Source organism: Sus scrofa, chromosome 9, assembly GCF_000003025.6.
Source record: "Sus scrofa isolate TJ Tabasco breed Duroc chromosome 9, Sscrofa11.1, whole genome shotgun sequence".
Lineage (NCBI taxonomy): Eukaryota > Metazoa > Chordata > Mammalia > Artiodactyla > Suidae > Sus > Sus scrofa.
In genome coordinates this window covers 65175166-65194332 of record NC_010451.4, presented here as the reverse complement: position 1 = coordinate 65194332, position 19167 = coordinate 65175166, and the positions used below count along the sequence as shown (strand labels likewise).

Here is a 19167-nt window from a genome sequence, read left to right as displayed (position 1 = left end):
AAGATTCATAATAGAGGGCTTATTGTATAAACCTACTCTGCCCAACTTTTTCTCCATAAAACAATCTCCCTAAAAAATACATAATTAATTTCATCTTAACCCAGGCAAACTCTGCCATGGTATTATTGAAGGAGATAGCATAATATATTATAACAACTTAATTGACATAAAAATCCATTCTCTTTTTTTTGTCTTTTTGTCTTTTCTAGGGCCGCACCAGCAACATATGGAGATTCCCAGCCTAGGGGTGGACTTGGAGCTGTAGCTGCCGGCCTGCGCCAGAGCCACAGCATCGCCAGATCTGAGCTGCATCTGTGACCCACACCACAGCTCATGGCAACGCCAGATCCTTAACCCACTAAGTGAGGCCAGGGATTGAACCCACAACCTCATGGCTCCTATTCAGATTCGTTTCCGCTTTGCCACAACAGGAACTCCATAAAAATCCATACTTTAATTACTGAACAGAAATTTAGATATAAAGTACAAAATGCACATAATTTAAAACAATAAGGAAAAATGAATATTCTAGAAAGTCTAAAATGCCTCCAGATTCATTTCCTTGAGAGGGAGGATGACTTAGAAGCACAACATTGCTAGTAAGTGTTAAGCTTTTAAGAAAAGTAAAAAAAAAAAAAAAAAAAAAAAAAAAAGGCTTGATGATTTTGTTTCCTTTTGTTAGATCTATATCCTACTAAATCTGATCAGTTAGAAGAGATTAACATTTTAATACTGAGTCTTTTCCACTTAAAGAATTCAATGTGTTTTTGTGTTTTAAAAAAACTCAAAAATGAAGTTATTTCAATGCACAAGTGTTTAAGTTCACAGTGCTCAGAAGAGTATCTGACACATTTATAATGAAAACTACTGCATTCAATTCTAGCCTGAGAGCATATCCTGTAAATCTTAGACAGTGTCATTTTTTTGATCGTGTACACATTTTGCATTTTAACCCTGAGATCAGAGAACTCATGGTTAATCTTACGTTTAGCTAATATGCTTCGTTCAAAATGAAATTTAAAGGAAATAGAAATTCAGCTTAGCTCAATGGTGTTTAAAACAGAACAAAAGTTGCCTCTCTAGTACCTCAAAAGTAGAAATTCCTTTCTTAGGCCTGATTTCAGAACTATACAATCACAGACTTCTAATTCACAGTTTTTATTAAGACTGAGAATTTTCTTTGATGGCTTACCTCTTTAACAGTGAACATTTCACCTTGTGCACCTGCTGCCTGCAAAATCTTCAAAAGTGGCAGTTTTGGTCGTACCTGATATAAACATAAAATAAACCTGCTATTTACATTTCAATTAGTTGGTTTCTGAAACCTAAGGGAAAGACAAACCTCCCTAAGCTCTTTTTTTAACAAATCTTGGTAGGTACTTGTCATCTAATAATCATAGATGATCAGACTGTTAACTTGTTGACGTCCTAAAAAAATCACATTTTCAAAAGATTGCACATTCATACCCACTAGGATGACTATAATAAAAGGAAAAAAGAAAAGAAAAAAATAACAAATGTTGGTGAGGACATGAAGAAACTGGAACCCTTACGTACTGTTGATGGGAATGTAAAATGCTGCAGCTGCTTTGGAAAACAGTTTGGCAGTTACTCAAAAAGTTAAACATAGAATTACCATACAACCCAGCAGCTCCATTCCTAGGTATACATGCAAAAGCAGGGACTCAAACAAATATGTGCTTTGCTATGAATACCAGTGTTCACAGCAGCATTATTCATAATAGCCACAAGATGGAAACAGCTAAATATCACTGATAGATGAATGGATCAACAAGATGAGGTATGTATACACAAGGAATACTGACTTTGCCATTGCTTGACTCACTGCAGTCTATAGTCATTTTTTTCATTGTATATGATCAAATTTGTCTCTTTCTTCCTCCTAACAGTCTCCTTGATTTTGTCTTTTTTTTTTTTTTGTCTTTTTGCCATTTCTTGCACAGCTCCCTCAGCATATGGAGGTTCCCAGGCTAGGGGTTGAATCAGAGCTGTAGCCGCCGGCCTACACCAGAGCCACAGCAAAGCTGGATCTGAGCCGTGTCTGCAACCTACCCCACAGCTCACGGCAACGCTGGATCCTTAACCCATTGAGCAAGGCCAGGGATCAAACCTGCAACCTCATGGTTCCTAGTCAGATTTGTTAACCACTGAGCCAACGACGGGAACTCCAATTTTATCTTCTTTAAGGTCTCTCTTATTCTCAAGCCTCCCAAATATTTTCTAAATTTCCTTCACATATTTTTATTTCACCTTTTACATTTAAATCTTTCTCTCTCTGTAATTTGTTTTTGTACAAGGTTTGAGGTCTTCATTTGTTTCCTTCCAGAGATGGTCAATTGAGTCAAATCTCTTTATTATATAAGCCACATTCTTTCCCCTTCAAATCCAAATTCCACCTTTATCATAAATTAAGGTACATAATATTACAATTTGGCATAATGTTGATGATACCACAAAATTATGTTTTTATGTTAGAGTTAAAGATCTGGAATAAGGCATACCAAATTGATAATAGTGTTATCATGGGGGAAGGGACCTTGGGGGAAGAAAGGAGGAAATGGTCAAAGGAATCTCTGCAGATAAATACTTTACAAATACATGATAAAGTCTGATTTTTTTATAAGAAAACACTTGCTATATTTACAATTTAAAATTGATTTTTTAAAGAAAACAAACTAGTTAAATAAAGTGAGAAAGACAGAAGACAAACATATAAGTTGGCCCCAAATTCTCCACTAGTCATGCATACCCTAAAATAGGCTAGTGTTCAAAATGTGCAATTTTGAGCAATCTGTAACCTCCAAATATTTATTCAATCAATGATCATTTTGAATTTACAAGCACTGATACTGTTTACTAGTTTCCCTAATATGACATTTTAAAAAATAATTTTTTCTGCTCTGCATAAAATCCTACAGTCAGTGAAGTCAGCTACATGCTCCAATTTAATTTTTAAGAACTTAAAGTAGGAATGCCTAAAAATAATTTACCTGATTGGTTTGTTCTGGAGAGATCCTGCAAGCACTGTCAGATGTTGAACACTGGGCAGAGGTGGAAAATGATGTCATTTTGTCCATGAATAAATTGTAGTCTGTTGACAACTCTAAAAGGAAAAAAAAAATATATAAATTTCTTCTAAAGTAGAAAATTCTCTCTTTAGAACATATAAAAAAGCAGCCAGCAGAATTAAAAAAAAAAAAAACCATATATCAGAGCACCCTACATAAGCACAATATACCAATGCAGAGGTGGCTATTACTCTTCTGATCACTCTCTGGTTCAGATCTGATAAAAACGTGAATAGCTTAATCAAGAGTAAAAATCATCTATACTTCCCTCAAGTGAGGTCTGCAAGAGAAACAGGTTCAGGCATGCTCCCACCTCTACACTGATGATAATGAGTAAACTGTTTCATCTGAAAGTGAAATTTACAATCATTACCTCCCAGGGAGAACAGACAGTTCTCTGGTAATCTCCTCCTCTTGGACAGTGCTCAAGAGCACCCCCTAGGAGACAGACGCAGGGCTGGGGGAATTACCAAGATTAAGTAACATTTAAGATTCCAAGAGCACACCAAGGAAAACCTCTGCAGCATGTTGGAACATGCCTTGGCAAGAGACCACAGGAAAGTGCGAGTCAAAATATTCAGTATCACTTAAAGCAGCTTTTAAAATGTGCCAAACCCCAAAAGAGTATATCAACTAAATACTTATAAAATGGATTTAACCAAGGTGGAAATAACACCATCAAAGGAAAGATATATAGGATGAACTGAAATAAAGAGTAAGGTTTAATTAGTTTTTCACCTTTTACCTTTTGTCCTTTAAAAAAAAAAAAGCTACAGGGACGGAAAATAATAAGTTTTAAATAAACTTGAGTTTACCTTGAGGATTTTTTCTAGTAAAAAGATGATGAAAGTCAGTGAAATTTACGAATAAAAAAATCAACGGTCTAGTTGAGAGCTAGTAAGATTTCTCACTCTTCTGAGAATGCTTATTCACTACAACAAAGCATAAATTCCGCCTTCCTTCTATGAGCTTCCTTTGCTACAAAATGAGAAGTCAAACAGGACACAAGCATAATTTATAATTTGAAAGCAATTAGATTTTAATTGGCCTTTCAAACCTTATTTAAAAAAAAAAAAAATCCTCATCTCTCCAAAACTTTGCTAGTCCTATAGTCTTCCCCATCTCTGTAAACAGCAGCTCCATCCTTCCAGCTGCTCAGGTCAATCAATTAAGGCAGGAGATGAATGAGGCTCCAGGATAAACATTTACAACCAGCCACCTATCTGTACTTCAAAAAAGACATAACAGGGAAAAGGCAAATAACTGGTGCTTATCTTCCGTGAACTTGTTAAACAATGGTAATGACAGTATCGGAAGAGGGGCAAAGCCTTGCTTGGGCAAAAGACCAAAGGTCACATACTTCCCATCCTCAGAATCAGGGAGACTCCAACTACACATGTGCAGAGAGACCCCTCTGGGTGGGAAAGGGAGGGGATGCCAGGCCATAGTAAGTCTAGATAACCTTCTTACCATGCCTTGCTCTAGACTCCATCTTAGCCAAAGATGTACACACAGATTGGGGAGGGCCCTGGGTCTGGCCAGGTGTAAAAGATAAAACAACCGACCAGAGGAAAACAAAGACCTGGAAGAACTGCCCCATAGCAGTGGCTTAAACCACCTGTCTGGCACACTCCTCATGCAGGGGGATGCCCACACCCACTCTACTTTGGATGTGTACTACTGCTTTGCTTCTGCCTTAGATTTAAAAAAAAGACCAATTCTCTGTGTTTTTCCACATGTTGTATTGTCTTTCTAACAATAAACTGTGTTCCTGTTTTTAATCTTTGCCTCCTTGAGACATTCTTGCTTTCAACAGGGGGCAAAAAAACAAGACAATTCTGCTTTTACTCTCTAGCTAGTCTAGTGCCTAGGATTTCTGGTTTTCACTTAGTCTGCCCAAGTTCAATTCCTGAGCAAGGAATTAAGCCCTCACTCGAAGCCATCACTCACTGCTGTCTCCCCCAAAATCACAATGACCCTGAAGCTATCCTTGATTCTTTTTTCCTCACACTTCACACTCAGTCTATGAATAAATTATGAAGCTCTATCTTCAAAATAGATCCCAAATCAAACTTCTACTTCAATTATTACTACACTAGCCGAGCTGCCCATCTCAGAACTGCCTTAGCTCTGAAAGGTTTTCCTGCTTCTACCCTCCCGTCTCTGGCTCCTAACCTCCTGTCTTTGTTCAAAATGTCAGTTTATCAGTGAAGTCTTCCAATGACCACATATTTTAAAAACTGCAACTGCCAACCCCCAGTATTTCCTATATTCTTCCCTGCTTTTTTCTTCACTGTCCTTGTTAACCAACATATTTGATACATTTTAATTTTTATCATGTAAAGTCAAATTTAGTTATCAATCTTTTTTTTAGTCAATGATTTTTTCACGGTTTAAGCAATCTTTTATTCTCCAAGGTCTCATTTTCACCTATACTTTCTACTAAGATTTGTGTGTTCGCAGAGTAGGGGTCCTACTAAATTTTTTAAATTTGTCCATGACATTTAAACTCTTAATCCATCTAGAGTTGACTTTTCTTCTTCTTAGGAGATATTATTCTTTTTCCATTTGGATGGTCATTTTTTTCTAGCTTAATTTATTGAACATGCTTTTCTTAATTGAAAGCCACCTTTGCTGTCTATCAACATGCATGGGTATTCTCTATTCTAGTTCATCAGTCAATCTTTCTGCCTATTACAATTTAACACTATCTTAATTCTTATATCTTAAGTCTTGCTACTCAGTAGGGCAAGTCTTCCCTGTTCCTATTTAAAAGCAACCAGCTATTTGTGGCCCCTTAACTCTTCCATATAAAATTTAGCATCATCAGCTTCCATGAAAACCCCAGCTGGGGAGTTCCTGTTGCAGCTCAGCAGTAATGAACCCAACCAATATCCATGAGGATGCGGGTTTGACCCCTGGCCTTCCAGAATGGGTTAAGGATCCAGCATTGCCATGAGCTGTGGTGTAGGTTGCAGACTCAGCTTGGACCTGGCATTGCTGTGGCTGTGGCACAGGTGCTGGCAGCTGTAGCTCTGATTCGACCCCTAGCCTGGGAACTTCCATATGCTGTGGGTGCAGCCCTAAAGAAAAAGAATATATCATGGAAAGAAGAAAAAAAAAAATATATATATATATATATATATATTTTAGTCAATGATTTCTTCACAGTTTAAGCATGAAGAAATATATCATGGACGAGTGCTTTTTTTTTTGGTTGGGTTTTTTTGTTTTTTAGGGCTGCACTCAAGGCATATGAAGTTCCCAGGCTAGGGGTGAATGGGAGCTACAGCTGCCAGCCTGCACCACAGCCACAGCAACACCAGATCCAAGCTCTGTCTTCAACCTACACCACAGCTCACGGAAACACCAGATTAACCCACTGAGTGAGGCCAGGTATTGAACTCGCATCCTCATGGATCCTAGTCAGGTTCGTTAACTGCTGAGCCACAAAGGGAACTCCCATGGAAGAGTGATTTAAAAAATGCTTTTGCTGTGCTTATTGAGATGGTCATGACTTTTTTGTCTTTTAATCTACTAATGTGGTGAATTTTGAATTTCATTTATTAATTTTCTAATATTAAATCCTTGCACACCTGAGACAAACCCAACTTGGTTTTGGATGTTAGCCTTTTTTGCACACTGTTGGTTTTTATTTGCTAATATTCTGTTTAGGTTGTACAGTCTCTATTAGTGAATGAAAGAGGTCTGTAATTTTCCATTATCAAGTTTTTTTTGTTTAGTCACTATTTTTCTATTGCCTGAAAAAAAAATTCTATAAAATTAAGATGTTCTGGTCCTTGAAAGATTGGCAGACCTCACCTATAAAAGTTACAAAACCCAGCATTTTCTTTGTGGAAAGATTTTTTAATCGCTGCTTTAGCTTAATAAATACTGGATTATTCAGCTTTTTTCTTCCAACATTTTGTCTAAGTCTTCAAAATTGCTGGCACATAGCTCATAGTGTTCTTTTGATCTCTACTTTGTGTACAGATACATCCTTCTTCCCATTCATATGCTTTTTCTTTTTATTACCTTTCACTTCAAAAAAAAGTATTCTATTGATCCATTTCCTGATTACATAAATCACACAGTTAGCTTATTCCTTTTACAATCTGAATATTTAAGGCTACGAATTCCTTCCCCCTGCCATTCCAGCACTACTTTTTAATTCAGTTCATAGGTTTTGATAGTCTTCATTCTCATTCAGCTGTAGGTATTTTTAACTTTCCATGTTAATTTTAATCTATGAATTATACAGCTATTCCTATGCATATGGAATTTTTCAAATGTACATTTTTCTGATTAACCTTGAATTTTGCAGCACTGTAGGAAGAGATCATCCTCTGTTAAGTCTTTCACCATGGTCTAGCTGATGACAATTCTGTGTTACATGCTTGCAAAACTCTATGTTCATTAGAACATAGGTTAAGCTTGCTGATTTTTCACATTCTTATATTTCTGCTACTTTGTCACTTTGTCCTACAATTAGAGATGTAGTGAAATCTCCCACCATGATGGTGGATTTGTCCATTTATCCCAGTGTAGTTCTACCACTTTCACTTCATCTATTTTAAGGATTTTTAATTCAGAGGCATTTCTGCTTTAAACTGCTACATTTTCTTGGTGAGATCTTAATATATAGTGATTATCACTATGTATTGATTCTTTCCATCCCAATTAAGACATTGTCTTATTTATTTATTTATTTATTTTTTAAGGCTGCACCCACAGGCATCTGGAGGTTTCCAGGCTAGGGATCCAATTGGAGCTACAGCTGCTGGCCTGCACCACAGCCACAGCAATGCCAGATCTGAGCCACATCTGTGACCTACACCACAGCACATGGCAACACCGGATCTTTAACCTACTGAGCGAGGCCAGGGATTGAACCCGCAACCTCTTGGTTCCTAGTCGGATTCATTTTTGCTGAGCCATGACAGGAACTCCAGACATTCTGTCTCAAAGTACATTTCATCTTATATTAGTATGGTCAAGTCCATTTTCTTTTAGTTAGTACTTCCACATATGTATTTTCCCAATCTTTTACTTTCAATTTTTGCATGCCCTTAAACTTTCGGTATGCCCTTGTAAAAAGCATATATCTGGATTGAGTTTTTTAATCCAATTTGTCAATTTTTATCTTTAACTGGTGAATTTAGTCTGCTTATTGTAATTTATATATATATATATATATAAAACACACAATATATATATTTCTACCATCTTAATTTCGCATTCCAGTTTGTCCGACTCGTCCATTTTTTTTTTTTTTTTTTTTAGGGCCACACCCACAGCATATGGAAGTTACCAGGCTAGGGGTCAAATCAGAGCTGCAGCTGCTGGCCTACACCACAGCACAGCAACACCAGATTCAAGCCTCATCCATGACCTACACCACAGCTCACGGCAATGCCAGATCCTTAACCTACTGAGCAGTGGCAGGGATTGAACCTGTGTCCTCAAGGATACTAGTCAGGTTCGTTACCGTGCTGACCCACAACAAGAATTGACACTTTTTTCTAATATGTTATTACCTTTCTTAAAAATTGTATGCGGAGTTCCTGTCGTGGTGCAGTGGTTAATGAATCTGACTAGGAACTGTGGGGTTGTGGGTTCCATCCCTGGCCTTGCTCGGTGGGTTAAGGATCCGGCATTGCCGTGAGCTGTGGTGTAGGTTGCAGACGCGGCTCGGATCCCACATTGCTGTGGCTCTGGTGTAGGCCGGCGGCTACAGCTCAGATTAGACCCCTAGCCTGGGAACCTCCATATGCCGTGGAAGCAGCCCTAGAAAAGGCAAAAAAAAAAAAAAACCAAAAAACGAAACAAAACAAAACAAAAAGAACTTTAACACACAGAGTCCGGCTGTGGTGCTTTGGGTTAAGATCTGGCATTGTCTCTGTGGCAGCACAGGTTTGATTCCCAGCCCAGTGCAGTGGGTTAAGGATGATCCAGCATTGCTGCAGCATATTTGATACCTGGCCCAGAAATTTCCATATGTTACAAGCACAGCCAAAAAAGAAAAAGAAAAAAAAGAACTTTAGCATGGTATCATTTGGATTTTAAATTCTGGAAGAGATATATTCTTCTCTCTCTTGATTTTTCCTTCTCTCTTTTTTTCCCTTAGGCTTTACAACAATAAATGATACCAAGATATCTGATTACCTTTACTTCATTTATCTCTTGTAACATTTTCTGGATTTGAATCTCTCAATACTTCATCTAGAATTGTCTTCAATGTGGGTCTTTAGATGGCAAGGCTTCCAAGACTGCATATGCCTAAAAATATGCATATCATTCCTTTTTTTTTTTTTTGGCTGCGCCCTCCAAAAAAAGTGACAAGGTCAGGTCCTTAACCCACTGCACTACAAGGGAACTCAATCTTGTTCTCCTATGTAAATGAATATGGTTAGGTATAAAATTCTAAGTTTCTCTACACAACACTGAAAATGCTTTGTCTTCCAGCATTTAGTGATGCTGTTCAAAACCGATGTCAATTCAATTTTTGCTCCTGATCTATTCTTTCTGAGGCTCCTATAATTTTCTTTTGCTGTATAATACTCTAAAATTTCACTATAATGTGCCTAGAAATCAGTTTTGCCTGACCTCTCACCTTTAGCATTTTAAGAAACCTTCCAATCTGGGGACTTTCTTTTGCCTCTTTAATTCTAAAAGAGAACTATTTTTCCATTATTTAATACTTTCTCCTCTTCCTTTTTGTTTCTCTAAGATTCCTAATATTCAGATGTGAGTACCTTTAAATTTATTCTCCTTATCTCTTAGCTTTTCATTTATGTATTTTTTTCTTTGTCCTATTCTCCTTTGTTCTGGGGGGGGGACTTCCTCAATCTAGAATTCTCATTCTTCAATTGTATCCATTCTGTTATTTCGCCTGCCTGTGACGTTCTTTATTTCAACCACTGTATTTTTCAAGCATTTTATTTGTGCTTGATTCTCTCAGCCTCTGCTTAGTCTTGTTTCAAGTTGCCAATATGGTTCCTATTCCTTTTAGGATGATTATCAGGCTAACTTTAAACCCTTGATCCACCTATGGTTATTATTTCACTTCCAACGAAGCCTATACATTGTTCTCTTCTTGAACATACCTGTGTTCTTCAATACTATTTTTCCCTAGAGGATAGCAGCTACTCTTAGAGACAAAGTAAAAGAGAGAAGACCAGATTCCAGTCCATATCAGCCACTGTAAGCTGGGGTGAAGTAGGAAATGAGCACTAAAGTGCTCACTTAAGCACCAGAAAAGCACAATCATTATCCACCACATACAATCGCTGCACAGTTCAAGGAGTCACCCTTTGTTCCCCTGGGAGATATAGCATTATAATAGAAATCTTAATAAAAATTAAGAAGGTGGACGTTGAGCCTTCAGGAGCGACATGGCGACTCTCCAGAGGCTGAGTGTCCCCTCTGGTGCCCAAAGAGAAGCTCTATTCCTCCGAACCCCAGTGGTCAGACCTATTCATGTTTCAGCATTTCTCCAGGCCCAACCTATCCCAGGATGGTGTGGAATACAGCACATTCACCTGTCACCCAGCCACCATTCTGGTTCCAAGGCTCCATCTCTCCATTGGACTGGTGAGAGGGTTGTCAGTGTTTTGCTCCTGGGTCTACTTCCAGCTGCTTATCTGAATCCTTGCTCCACATTGAACTACTCCCTGGCTGAAGCCCTGGCTCTCCAGTCACTGGGGCATGGGACAAGTTATTACTACGTTTGAGGGGATGCACTGCAGGAAGCTGCTGAGGCAGCCCTTTCAGCACTATTAGCTTTCACGTTGGCTGTGCTGTTATTTCAACTATCATGATGTGGGCATCTGCTGTGGATGCTCTGAGGTTTTAAACTTAATACCTTGAGGTCTGTACACCTCCTTGCCTTTGCTCTGCAATGCCATTCAACTCACAATAAGAATGAAGTAACAGATTAGGTCTACTAGTGAGACAAATCTCTTCTCCTACTAATCACTTGGTTATTTTTAGAATTTAATCTTTGAGGAAAGATTTGAGAGGAACTGTATCCAAGAAATTCTGGAATTGCATGCTGAAATTGAGTTCTGTATTCTGGGGAGTAAATGGGGTGTCTCTCAGGTTCTCACAGGATTCAGTATAACTAAGTACCATGTAGGCCTTTTGTCTTTTAATGTATCAAACCCTTAAAGGGAATTCAGTTTTATTACTCTCAGTATCCAACCAAACTTCTATATTTGTCCTAGGGTGATGGAGAAAGAGAAAGACTGTTGGTTCATAACTAAAGACTTTGCAGAAAATTAAGCAGTGTTTAGTTTTTGCAAACTTTCCCTCTCTGTTCAGTTGATACCAGTTACTGATGGTTATGTGTCTGTCCTAGGGAAATAAGAAAATTAGAAATGCTGATATTTCACATTACTGATTTCTAAATCCTAGGATGAAGAACCTGGAGAGTTTCTGAATATAGAGAAGTTCCATGTAGGGGAGAGATCCCTTTATAGAAGTTTCAAACTGTTACAGATCTAAAACTGAGACTTAATCCTCACATTTATTTTACTTGTTCCAAAATAAGCCATCCACAGATATAAAATTATAAGTAATAAGTTGTTATTATCCCACTGTGGAGATTTCTACCATTGAAATGTGTTCCTTGAAGATAAAGTTTTTTAAAAACAAAATGCTGTATAATAAAAATGCATTCTACTCTTTAAAAAAAAAAAAAAAGAATTAAGGTAAGGAACAGAGAAGTGAGTGCCTAAAGTCACTCATCACTTGTTTTCTCTCAACTCCTCCTCACAAAAATAGGCGGCTTCTATATAGCTGCCTGATTTATTCTTGGGGAGAAGGAGACTATAGCTGGGTCAGAGCAAATACAGGAAAAGGTAATTCCAGGGTAACGGAGGCAGAGGAGACACTAGAGCAGTACTCCAATAGTTCTTTTCCCCCATGCCTTTATTCTCCTACAACCATGCCTGGCTGACTCCTGAACTAGGCCAACCATTCCCACCCCATCCCACCCTACAGCAAGTCAAAACAGCCCACATAACCTATTTCTTTCTCACAGTATTGTCCTTCCATAGTCCCTCTAGGGAAGATTTGGGAGAAGAGTCAGCAGTCATGTTTCTTCAGCATCTGAGTAGGAACAGGACTGGACCACTTACTTGGAAGCTCTGAAGAATTTAAACCTCAATAAGGGTTTCTTACTTTGCTTTAACACCCAGTAGAAAGTGTTGTGCCATTAAAAAGATACTGATTTAAGGGACATGGAAGTTCAGAGCAGAACAAATTACTTTTGACTGCAAGGCAGAGGAGGAATGAGAGGGACTGGAGATAAGAGTGGGAAGATTTTTAAACGGTAGAATACTGGAAAGAATAGGAGGGAAAACATGATGAGCAAAGGCACTGTTCAAGAATGTATGTGATGGAGTTCCCGTCATGGTGCAGTGGTTAACAATCCAACTAGGAACCATGAGGTTTCGGGTTCGATCCCTGGCCTCGCTCAGTAGGTTAAGGATCTGGCATTGCCATGAGCTGTGGTGTGGGTCACAGACGCAGCTCAGATCCCAAGTTGCTGTGGCCCTGGTGTGGGCTGGTGGCTACAGCTCCAATTCAACCCCTTCGCCTGGGAACCTCCATATGCCACGGGAACGGCCCTAGAAAAGGCAAAAAGACAAAAAAAAAAAAAAGACATAATCTTAAATATAGAAATCCCTAAAGAATCTACACAGGGGAAAAAAAAAAAAAAGAATGTACGTGAGAAATGAAGTCGGTTGACAGGCTTTGAACCCAAAGCAAGATCTTGTCCCTTTTCAGTCTGGAAGCTCTTTTGAGTGATATTACTCGATCCTTAAAAGAGAAAACTGAGTTTTAAAGAAGTCAAATAACTTGCCCAAGACTAAAGCATATCCTTTTGCAACCAACTGCTCAAACCAGAAACTTACAAGAGTCATCTTGATCTCTCTCTTTCCCCATTATCACATCATCAAATCTTATGGATTTTGACTCCTAAATCTTTCAAAACCACCCCTTCTCTTCATGACCAATTCCTAAACCCAAAAAATGCTATTTCTTGCCTGTGTCACTGCAGTAGACTCTTAACTATCTCTCTAAAGCCACTTCAATCCAAACTCCACACTACGGCCAGAATGATTAAAAAATAATAAATAATCCTACAGTCCCAGGCCCTGGTCCACTGCTTATTTCTGCTCTAAAGATAAATAGAATCTAGACCCTCAGCACCTTGGCAATCTTTCCAACTTGCACTGGTCTTCCCACTGCACTTCATCCACACTCATCCTTTACTAGTTTCTCAAACACAGTCTTTGCACACATTGTGCCTTCATTTTGAATACTGAGTCCTATATAAGACTGACGCATCCTAAACCTTCCAGTCTCAGGTTAAACATCATCTCAACAATCACTAATAGATGCTAAAACCATTTAAGTGAAAGGTTGGGGGAAGGGAAGACTTTAAAGCACATTGAACAGGCATTTAACACACAAACCAATTTTACCTCTAAAAAGAGGGTCATTCATACATCATGTTGGAATTCCCGTCATGGCTCAGTGGTTAATGAATCTGACTAGGAACCATGAGGTTGCGAGTTTGATCCCCGGCCTTGCTCAGTGGGTTAAGGATCCGGCGTTTCCATGAGCTGTGGTTGTAGACATGGCTCGGATCCCAAGTTGCTGTGGCTGTGGTGTAGGTCAGTGGCTACAGCTTGGATTAGACCCCTAGCCTGGGAACCTCCACATGCCTGCCGCAGGAGTAGCCCCAAGCAAAAAAATACATCATGTATCTCCTGTATGAAGCAAGAGGAAGCACCCAATACCTATGAAGTATTCTTAAAATCCCCCAAAATCCAAATCAAGCTTCTAAATCTAACAACTAGCTGACCGTAGGGGAAAAATGGAGGGTGGAAGAATTAAGTAAACAATCCTAAAGGCAGACAATTAGCTAAACCCAGAATGTAGGAAATTCTTTTTTTTTTTTTTAATAATTTTTTTTTCCATTATAGCTAATTTACAGTGTTCTGTCAATTTTCTGCTGCACAGCAAGGTGACCCAGTTTGGAATGTAGGAAATTCTACAAGACCTTGGGCGTGCTATTACAGTTGAGGTGGGCAGACTGTTACTAAGACTGAAGAAACATTACCCTAATACAATGCGTGGATTTTGTTCAAGTCCTGATCCAAACAAGCCATCTGTAAAAATGTAATTTTTTTCCTAAACAATCAGGAAATTTTGAATTATATACTAGGTATTGGATACCACTAAGAAGCTGTTGGAGTTCCCACTGTGGCTCAGAGGTAATGAACACAACTAGTACCCAGGAGAATGTGGGTTTGATCCTTGGACTTAACTCAGTGGGTTAAGGATCCAGCGTTGCCGTGAGCTGTGGTGTAGGTCACAGACGAGGCTTGGATCCCACATTGCTGTGGCTGCGGTTGTAGGCCAGCAGCTGTAGCTCTGATTCAACCCCTAACCTGGGAACTCCATTTGCCCCAGGTGTGGCCCTAAAAAGTAAAAAAACAAACAAAAAGAACTGTTGATCAAATGAACCTATCTACAAAACAGAAACAGACTCAAAGACACAGAGAACAGACTGTGGTTGCCGAGGGGAGAGGGAAAGGGGTGGACTGGGAATTTGCGGTTAGCAGATGCAAACCATTACATTTAGAATGGAGGATAAACAAGGTCCTACTACTGTACAGCGGAGGGAACTATATCCAATCTCCCAAGATGGACCATGATGAAAAAAAATATGTGTGTGTGTGTGTGTGTGTGTGTGTATGGAGTTCCCACTCGTGGCTCAGTGGTTAACGAATCCGACGAGGAACCACAAGGAGGTTGCGGGTTTGATCCCTAGCTTCGCTCAGTGGGTTAAGGATCTGGTGTTGCCGTGAGCCGTGGTGTAGGTCGCAGACACAGCCCGGATCCCGTGTTGCAGTGGCTGTGGCTACAGCTCCAATTAGACCGCTAGCCTGGGAACTTCCATATGCCACGGGTGTGACCCTAGAAAAGACAAAAAGATTAAAAAAATATGTATGTGTGTGTGTGTGTGTGTGTGTATAAAACTGAGTCACTTTGCTGTACAGCAGAAATTGGCACAACATTGTAAATCAACTATAATAAAAAAATTAAAAAACAAAATTAATAAAGCCACACCAAAGGGGGAAAAAAAAAAACAGCTGTTAATAATAAAAGGCACCATGGTAACTTTTTATAAGGATCCGGCATTGCTGCAGCTGTGGCACAGATTCCATCCCTGGCCCAGGAACTTCCATATGCCACAGGTGGGGCTTAAAAAATAAAAATAAATAAATACATAAATAAATAAATGTAAAATGACATATCTGTGAAGTGCTTTAAAATAGTTCATTAAAGGAGCTTCCTGCTAGCTCAGCAGGTTTAGGCTCTGACATCGTCACTGCTGTGACTTGGGCCACTGCTGTGGCAGGTTTGATCCCAAAGGCTTTCTTGCAGGTTTTTTCACTTGCTTTTAAAAGGACTCTCCTTTCAGAGTGATGTGCTTATTGAAAGAGAAGTCAATCCCACCACTTCCGTCCAGGGTTTGATCCCTGGCCAAGGAACTTCTACAGGCCACAGGCATGGCCACAAAAATAAATAAAAATAAAGTATTCCATTAAAAAGGTGGGAAAGGGAGTTCCCTGATGGCCTAATGGTTAAAGACCCAAGTTTTGTCACTGCTGTGGCTGGAGTTCTATCCCTGGCCTGGGAAACTCCACATGCCAAGGGCACAGCCAAAAAAAAAAAAAAAAAAAAAAAAGTTGGAAAATTTAAAAATAAATAGTAGTGAATTAAAACAATAGGTTTTAATTAACTTTTTGAATGGTACAGGGCAAATACGTAAGAAATCACAAAAATTCCTTGTGTTTATCTACTGTATGTTGAAAAAATTAGAAATCTTAGAAATACTATTCCAGTTACATTAAAAGAATCATTATCACTAGCCTGTACTGCTTTGGTTCTCTGGAGATGGGATTCTTTGAGGCTAATAATAAACCCTAGGGATGAGTACAGCGAGCTGAAAAGAATTTGCCTTTTAAATGAGCAAGAGAAGAAAGGCCTTTTTGCAGCTTTTTTCTGCTTGCTCTTAAAAGGACTCTCCTTCAAGAGGGATGTGCTTATCGAAAGAGAAGTCAATTCCACCACTTCAGTCCACAATTCAGCAGAACAAGGAATATCCCCAAGGCAGGCCAAGATACCCTGGTTTTTCAGGGCATTTGAAGAATGAAGGACTATGGAACTACAGAGCTGACTCAATAGGCACTCCCACTCCTAGAAACTCATTCCCCTCACTGAATATGTGCACATAAGCTTTCCTGATCGTTTCCAACGTACCCTCCATTCCATCTTGGTACTCTTCTCAAGTCTCCATTTCTACCATTCAATACCCACCATGATGAATGATGAACTCAGTGTCTTGAATTTGTCTAGCCCTTTACCACTTATCTCTCAGAGTTTTTCAAACTACAAATTGTATCCCAGTTGGTCTTAACCTCTCCTCTCTTAATGAAACAGAACAGATAAAAAATACAAGTGAATAACAAAGGTTTAAGTTTTGTTAGGTAGAACTGTTTCTGTATTGAAAATAGCCAACATTTAACACACTAAAGCGTCTTTGTGTCAGGCGCCCTTTAAAGCACTTTATATTCAATAACTCAGTTAACCCTAGCAGAGATCCTATAACGTAAGAATATTATTGTCCTCATTTTCAGAAGAGTGAATTGAAGCAGGGAAGATAATTTATCCAAAATCCCAGTCTTAAGAGTCCAAGCACTCTGTCCGCAGAGCCAGAGCTCTTAAGTATTACCCCTCCTATGTGTTCTGGGTCACAATATAAAATTTATTTTTTTGCTAGGAGTCATGGTTAAAAAGTTTGAAAGCCACTGCCTTAGCACCTTCTCCTCTTCTGTGCTCTATTTTCCATTCCTGAAAATTCTTACTCATTCTTCTACTTAGGTCAAAAGTTACTTCCTTGGTCAAGGCTTTTCTGACTCCCAGAGCATCTCTATTAAAACATTCACCACACTATATTTATGTTTTTATGTGTGTTCCCTACTGCACTGAAATCATAAGAGAGTACACTCTTACTGATGACAGAAGAGTGGTTTTTACCCTAAGAATCCAAGACTCTTACACCTCATCTTCAAATCTCTACCTTTGAATTCAACTGTGATTTGAAGACTCATTAAAATAAAAACCTGTCAGAAATCAGCAGGCATAATCATTCTTTTCTAGTCTTTAAAGCCTTAAATACTGCTGTCTGATTCCCTTTCAACTAATTACATAAAAGTAATAAAACTAACTTTCTAAAAAAGAAATTATTCAGATGTTGTTTTAGCTCTTACCAGGTCTGTTACACACCTAAAAAGGCGAAGCGTGTGTGTAGCAAGAGTCTGCAAAACAAAAACTATGCTGGGAGACACCCTAAAAATCCATCAATGGGGAACTGGTTAATGAAATTTTTGTACAACCCTATTAGGCGGGACTATACCAAAAGAAGCATTACATGTATACTTTAGGGACAGCTGTCCCAGATGTTGTTATTTGAAAAACTATAAGATGCAGAGCAATACATACAAAATGAGTCTACTATGGTTTAAAAATGTGAATAAGTGCGGAAAAAGCGAGGATGGACATGATAGCAAGTAGTTAAGGGTAGCTGGCTTGAGGAGGGGAAAGGTTAGGGACAAGTTTACTTCAGTACTGTGTGTTTCTTGTTTTTAACAACCGGCAAGTATATTATAGGTTTTTTTTTTTTAATTATACAATAAAACGTTGTGATCCTGACTGTACTGTTACTTCTAAAGTAAATTAACTTTTCATAGCAGGAATGTAGGAGAAGGGAGGGGTCTAAACCTACACTGAGATGTAGTAATACCTGATACCAAAGAGTACCAAGTATCTTTGATACTTTCTCCAGGTGCCAATATCCCCAGGCATGAAGGAGCTTCCCAAATAAAAGATCTTTCCAGTTAAAGAAAAAGAGCAGCAGCACTTTCCCCGGGTGTGGTTTTAAAACGGCGGTTTTCAAACTTGAGGGTGTACAAGAATAAACTGGGAAACGTGCTGAGGAAATACATATTCCCGACCCCATCTCCTGGTCATTCTGCTTGGGGAAGCCTGAGTGCGGGCCTCAAACGAGCATTCTTCAAGCAAGCACTCAGCACAACTGAGACAGATAGTCGGCAGCCTTGAAAACCACTACCTTAAAATCTTGAAGACACCTCAATGTCATTCTCTCCTCCTCCCTCCCACCTTTCCTCCTAGGTGCCTCGGTTGTTTTCAAATTTTGCGTCAATGTATTTCGATTTTAGGTTTGTAACCTGTCGGCCGATCTGCTTCACGTCACTCCACCTCCATTTTTATCCTCCGCGAATCCTCATCATATAACCCTTCCCTATCAGCCCAGCCCTTCTTCCGCCCAGTGGGACCGTCCCCACGCCGCCACCCACGCTCCTAGCTCCTCCCGCCCGTAACCCCCCCACCCCACCCCGGGGCCTGCAGAACTGGCCGCGCCGCGCCCGCTCCCCACTCTCCAGTCCCCTACCTCCCGCCTCCCGGCACCCCGCGGACGAAACCCTAGAGCCACACCTTACGGCTGCTCCATGAGTTGCTCCCCCGCCGAGTCCGAGGTGGGGGAGGGGGCGCCAGTCACAGGCCCTAAGGCCTCGGCAGCATTTTGAAAAGGCAAGTAATGAGGCCGCAACTTCCGGCCTCCCAACCCATCTCGCGTAAGAGCTTCCGGTGAGGCCTCCGGAAACCATAGATGGACCAACTGGAGGGCTAGAGAGCTAGAAGGCTGGGCCACCTCTACCATAGAGTAGATCCCCAGGCGGAGGAAAGAGAGCCTCAGGACCTGGACAGTTAAAGAGTTGTGAGGTTTCAAGAGAGAGCAATTGAGGAAGTTGCAAGCGCTTTTCCTGTTTCCAAACACATAGTGGGAGTTTAAGAGAAATTTTAAAAATTAAAAAAAACTGGGAGCGGAGAAAGCCGGAAGCATAATCAGAGGCCACCTTTTCAGCTCTTCAGAAAAATGCCAGACTTTGTATTCTTCAGTGTTAAGTTATTC

General features: G+C 39.6%; 1 protein-coding gene across 4 annotated transcripts in view; it reads right to left on the bottom strand.

Moving 5' to 3' along the window:
- Nucleotides 1-18845, bottom strand: part of MDM4 (MDM4, p53 regulator) — a 44260-nt gene extending 25415 nt beyond the window's left edge. For 2 of the 4 annotated variants that reach the window (XR_002335784.1, XM_013989569.2), the window contains exons 1-3: nucleotides 18690-18845; nucleotides 3012-3124; nucleotides 1193-1267 (exon numbers count right to left, since the gene is read on the bottom strand). Coding sequence is in view for 3 of the 4 variants with exons in the window: in XM_013989569.2 (XP_013845023.2) it covers nucleotides 1193-1267; nucleotides 3012-3098 (162 nt within the window). In the remaining variant the exon portion in view is untranslated. Of the gene's footprint in view, nucleotides 1-1192; nucleotides 1268-3011; nucleotides 3125-18303; nucleotides 18465-18689 lie in introns of those variants that run through there. The other 2 variants (XM_021063228.1, XM_021063227.1) reach the window with 2 other exon arrangements.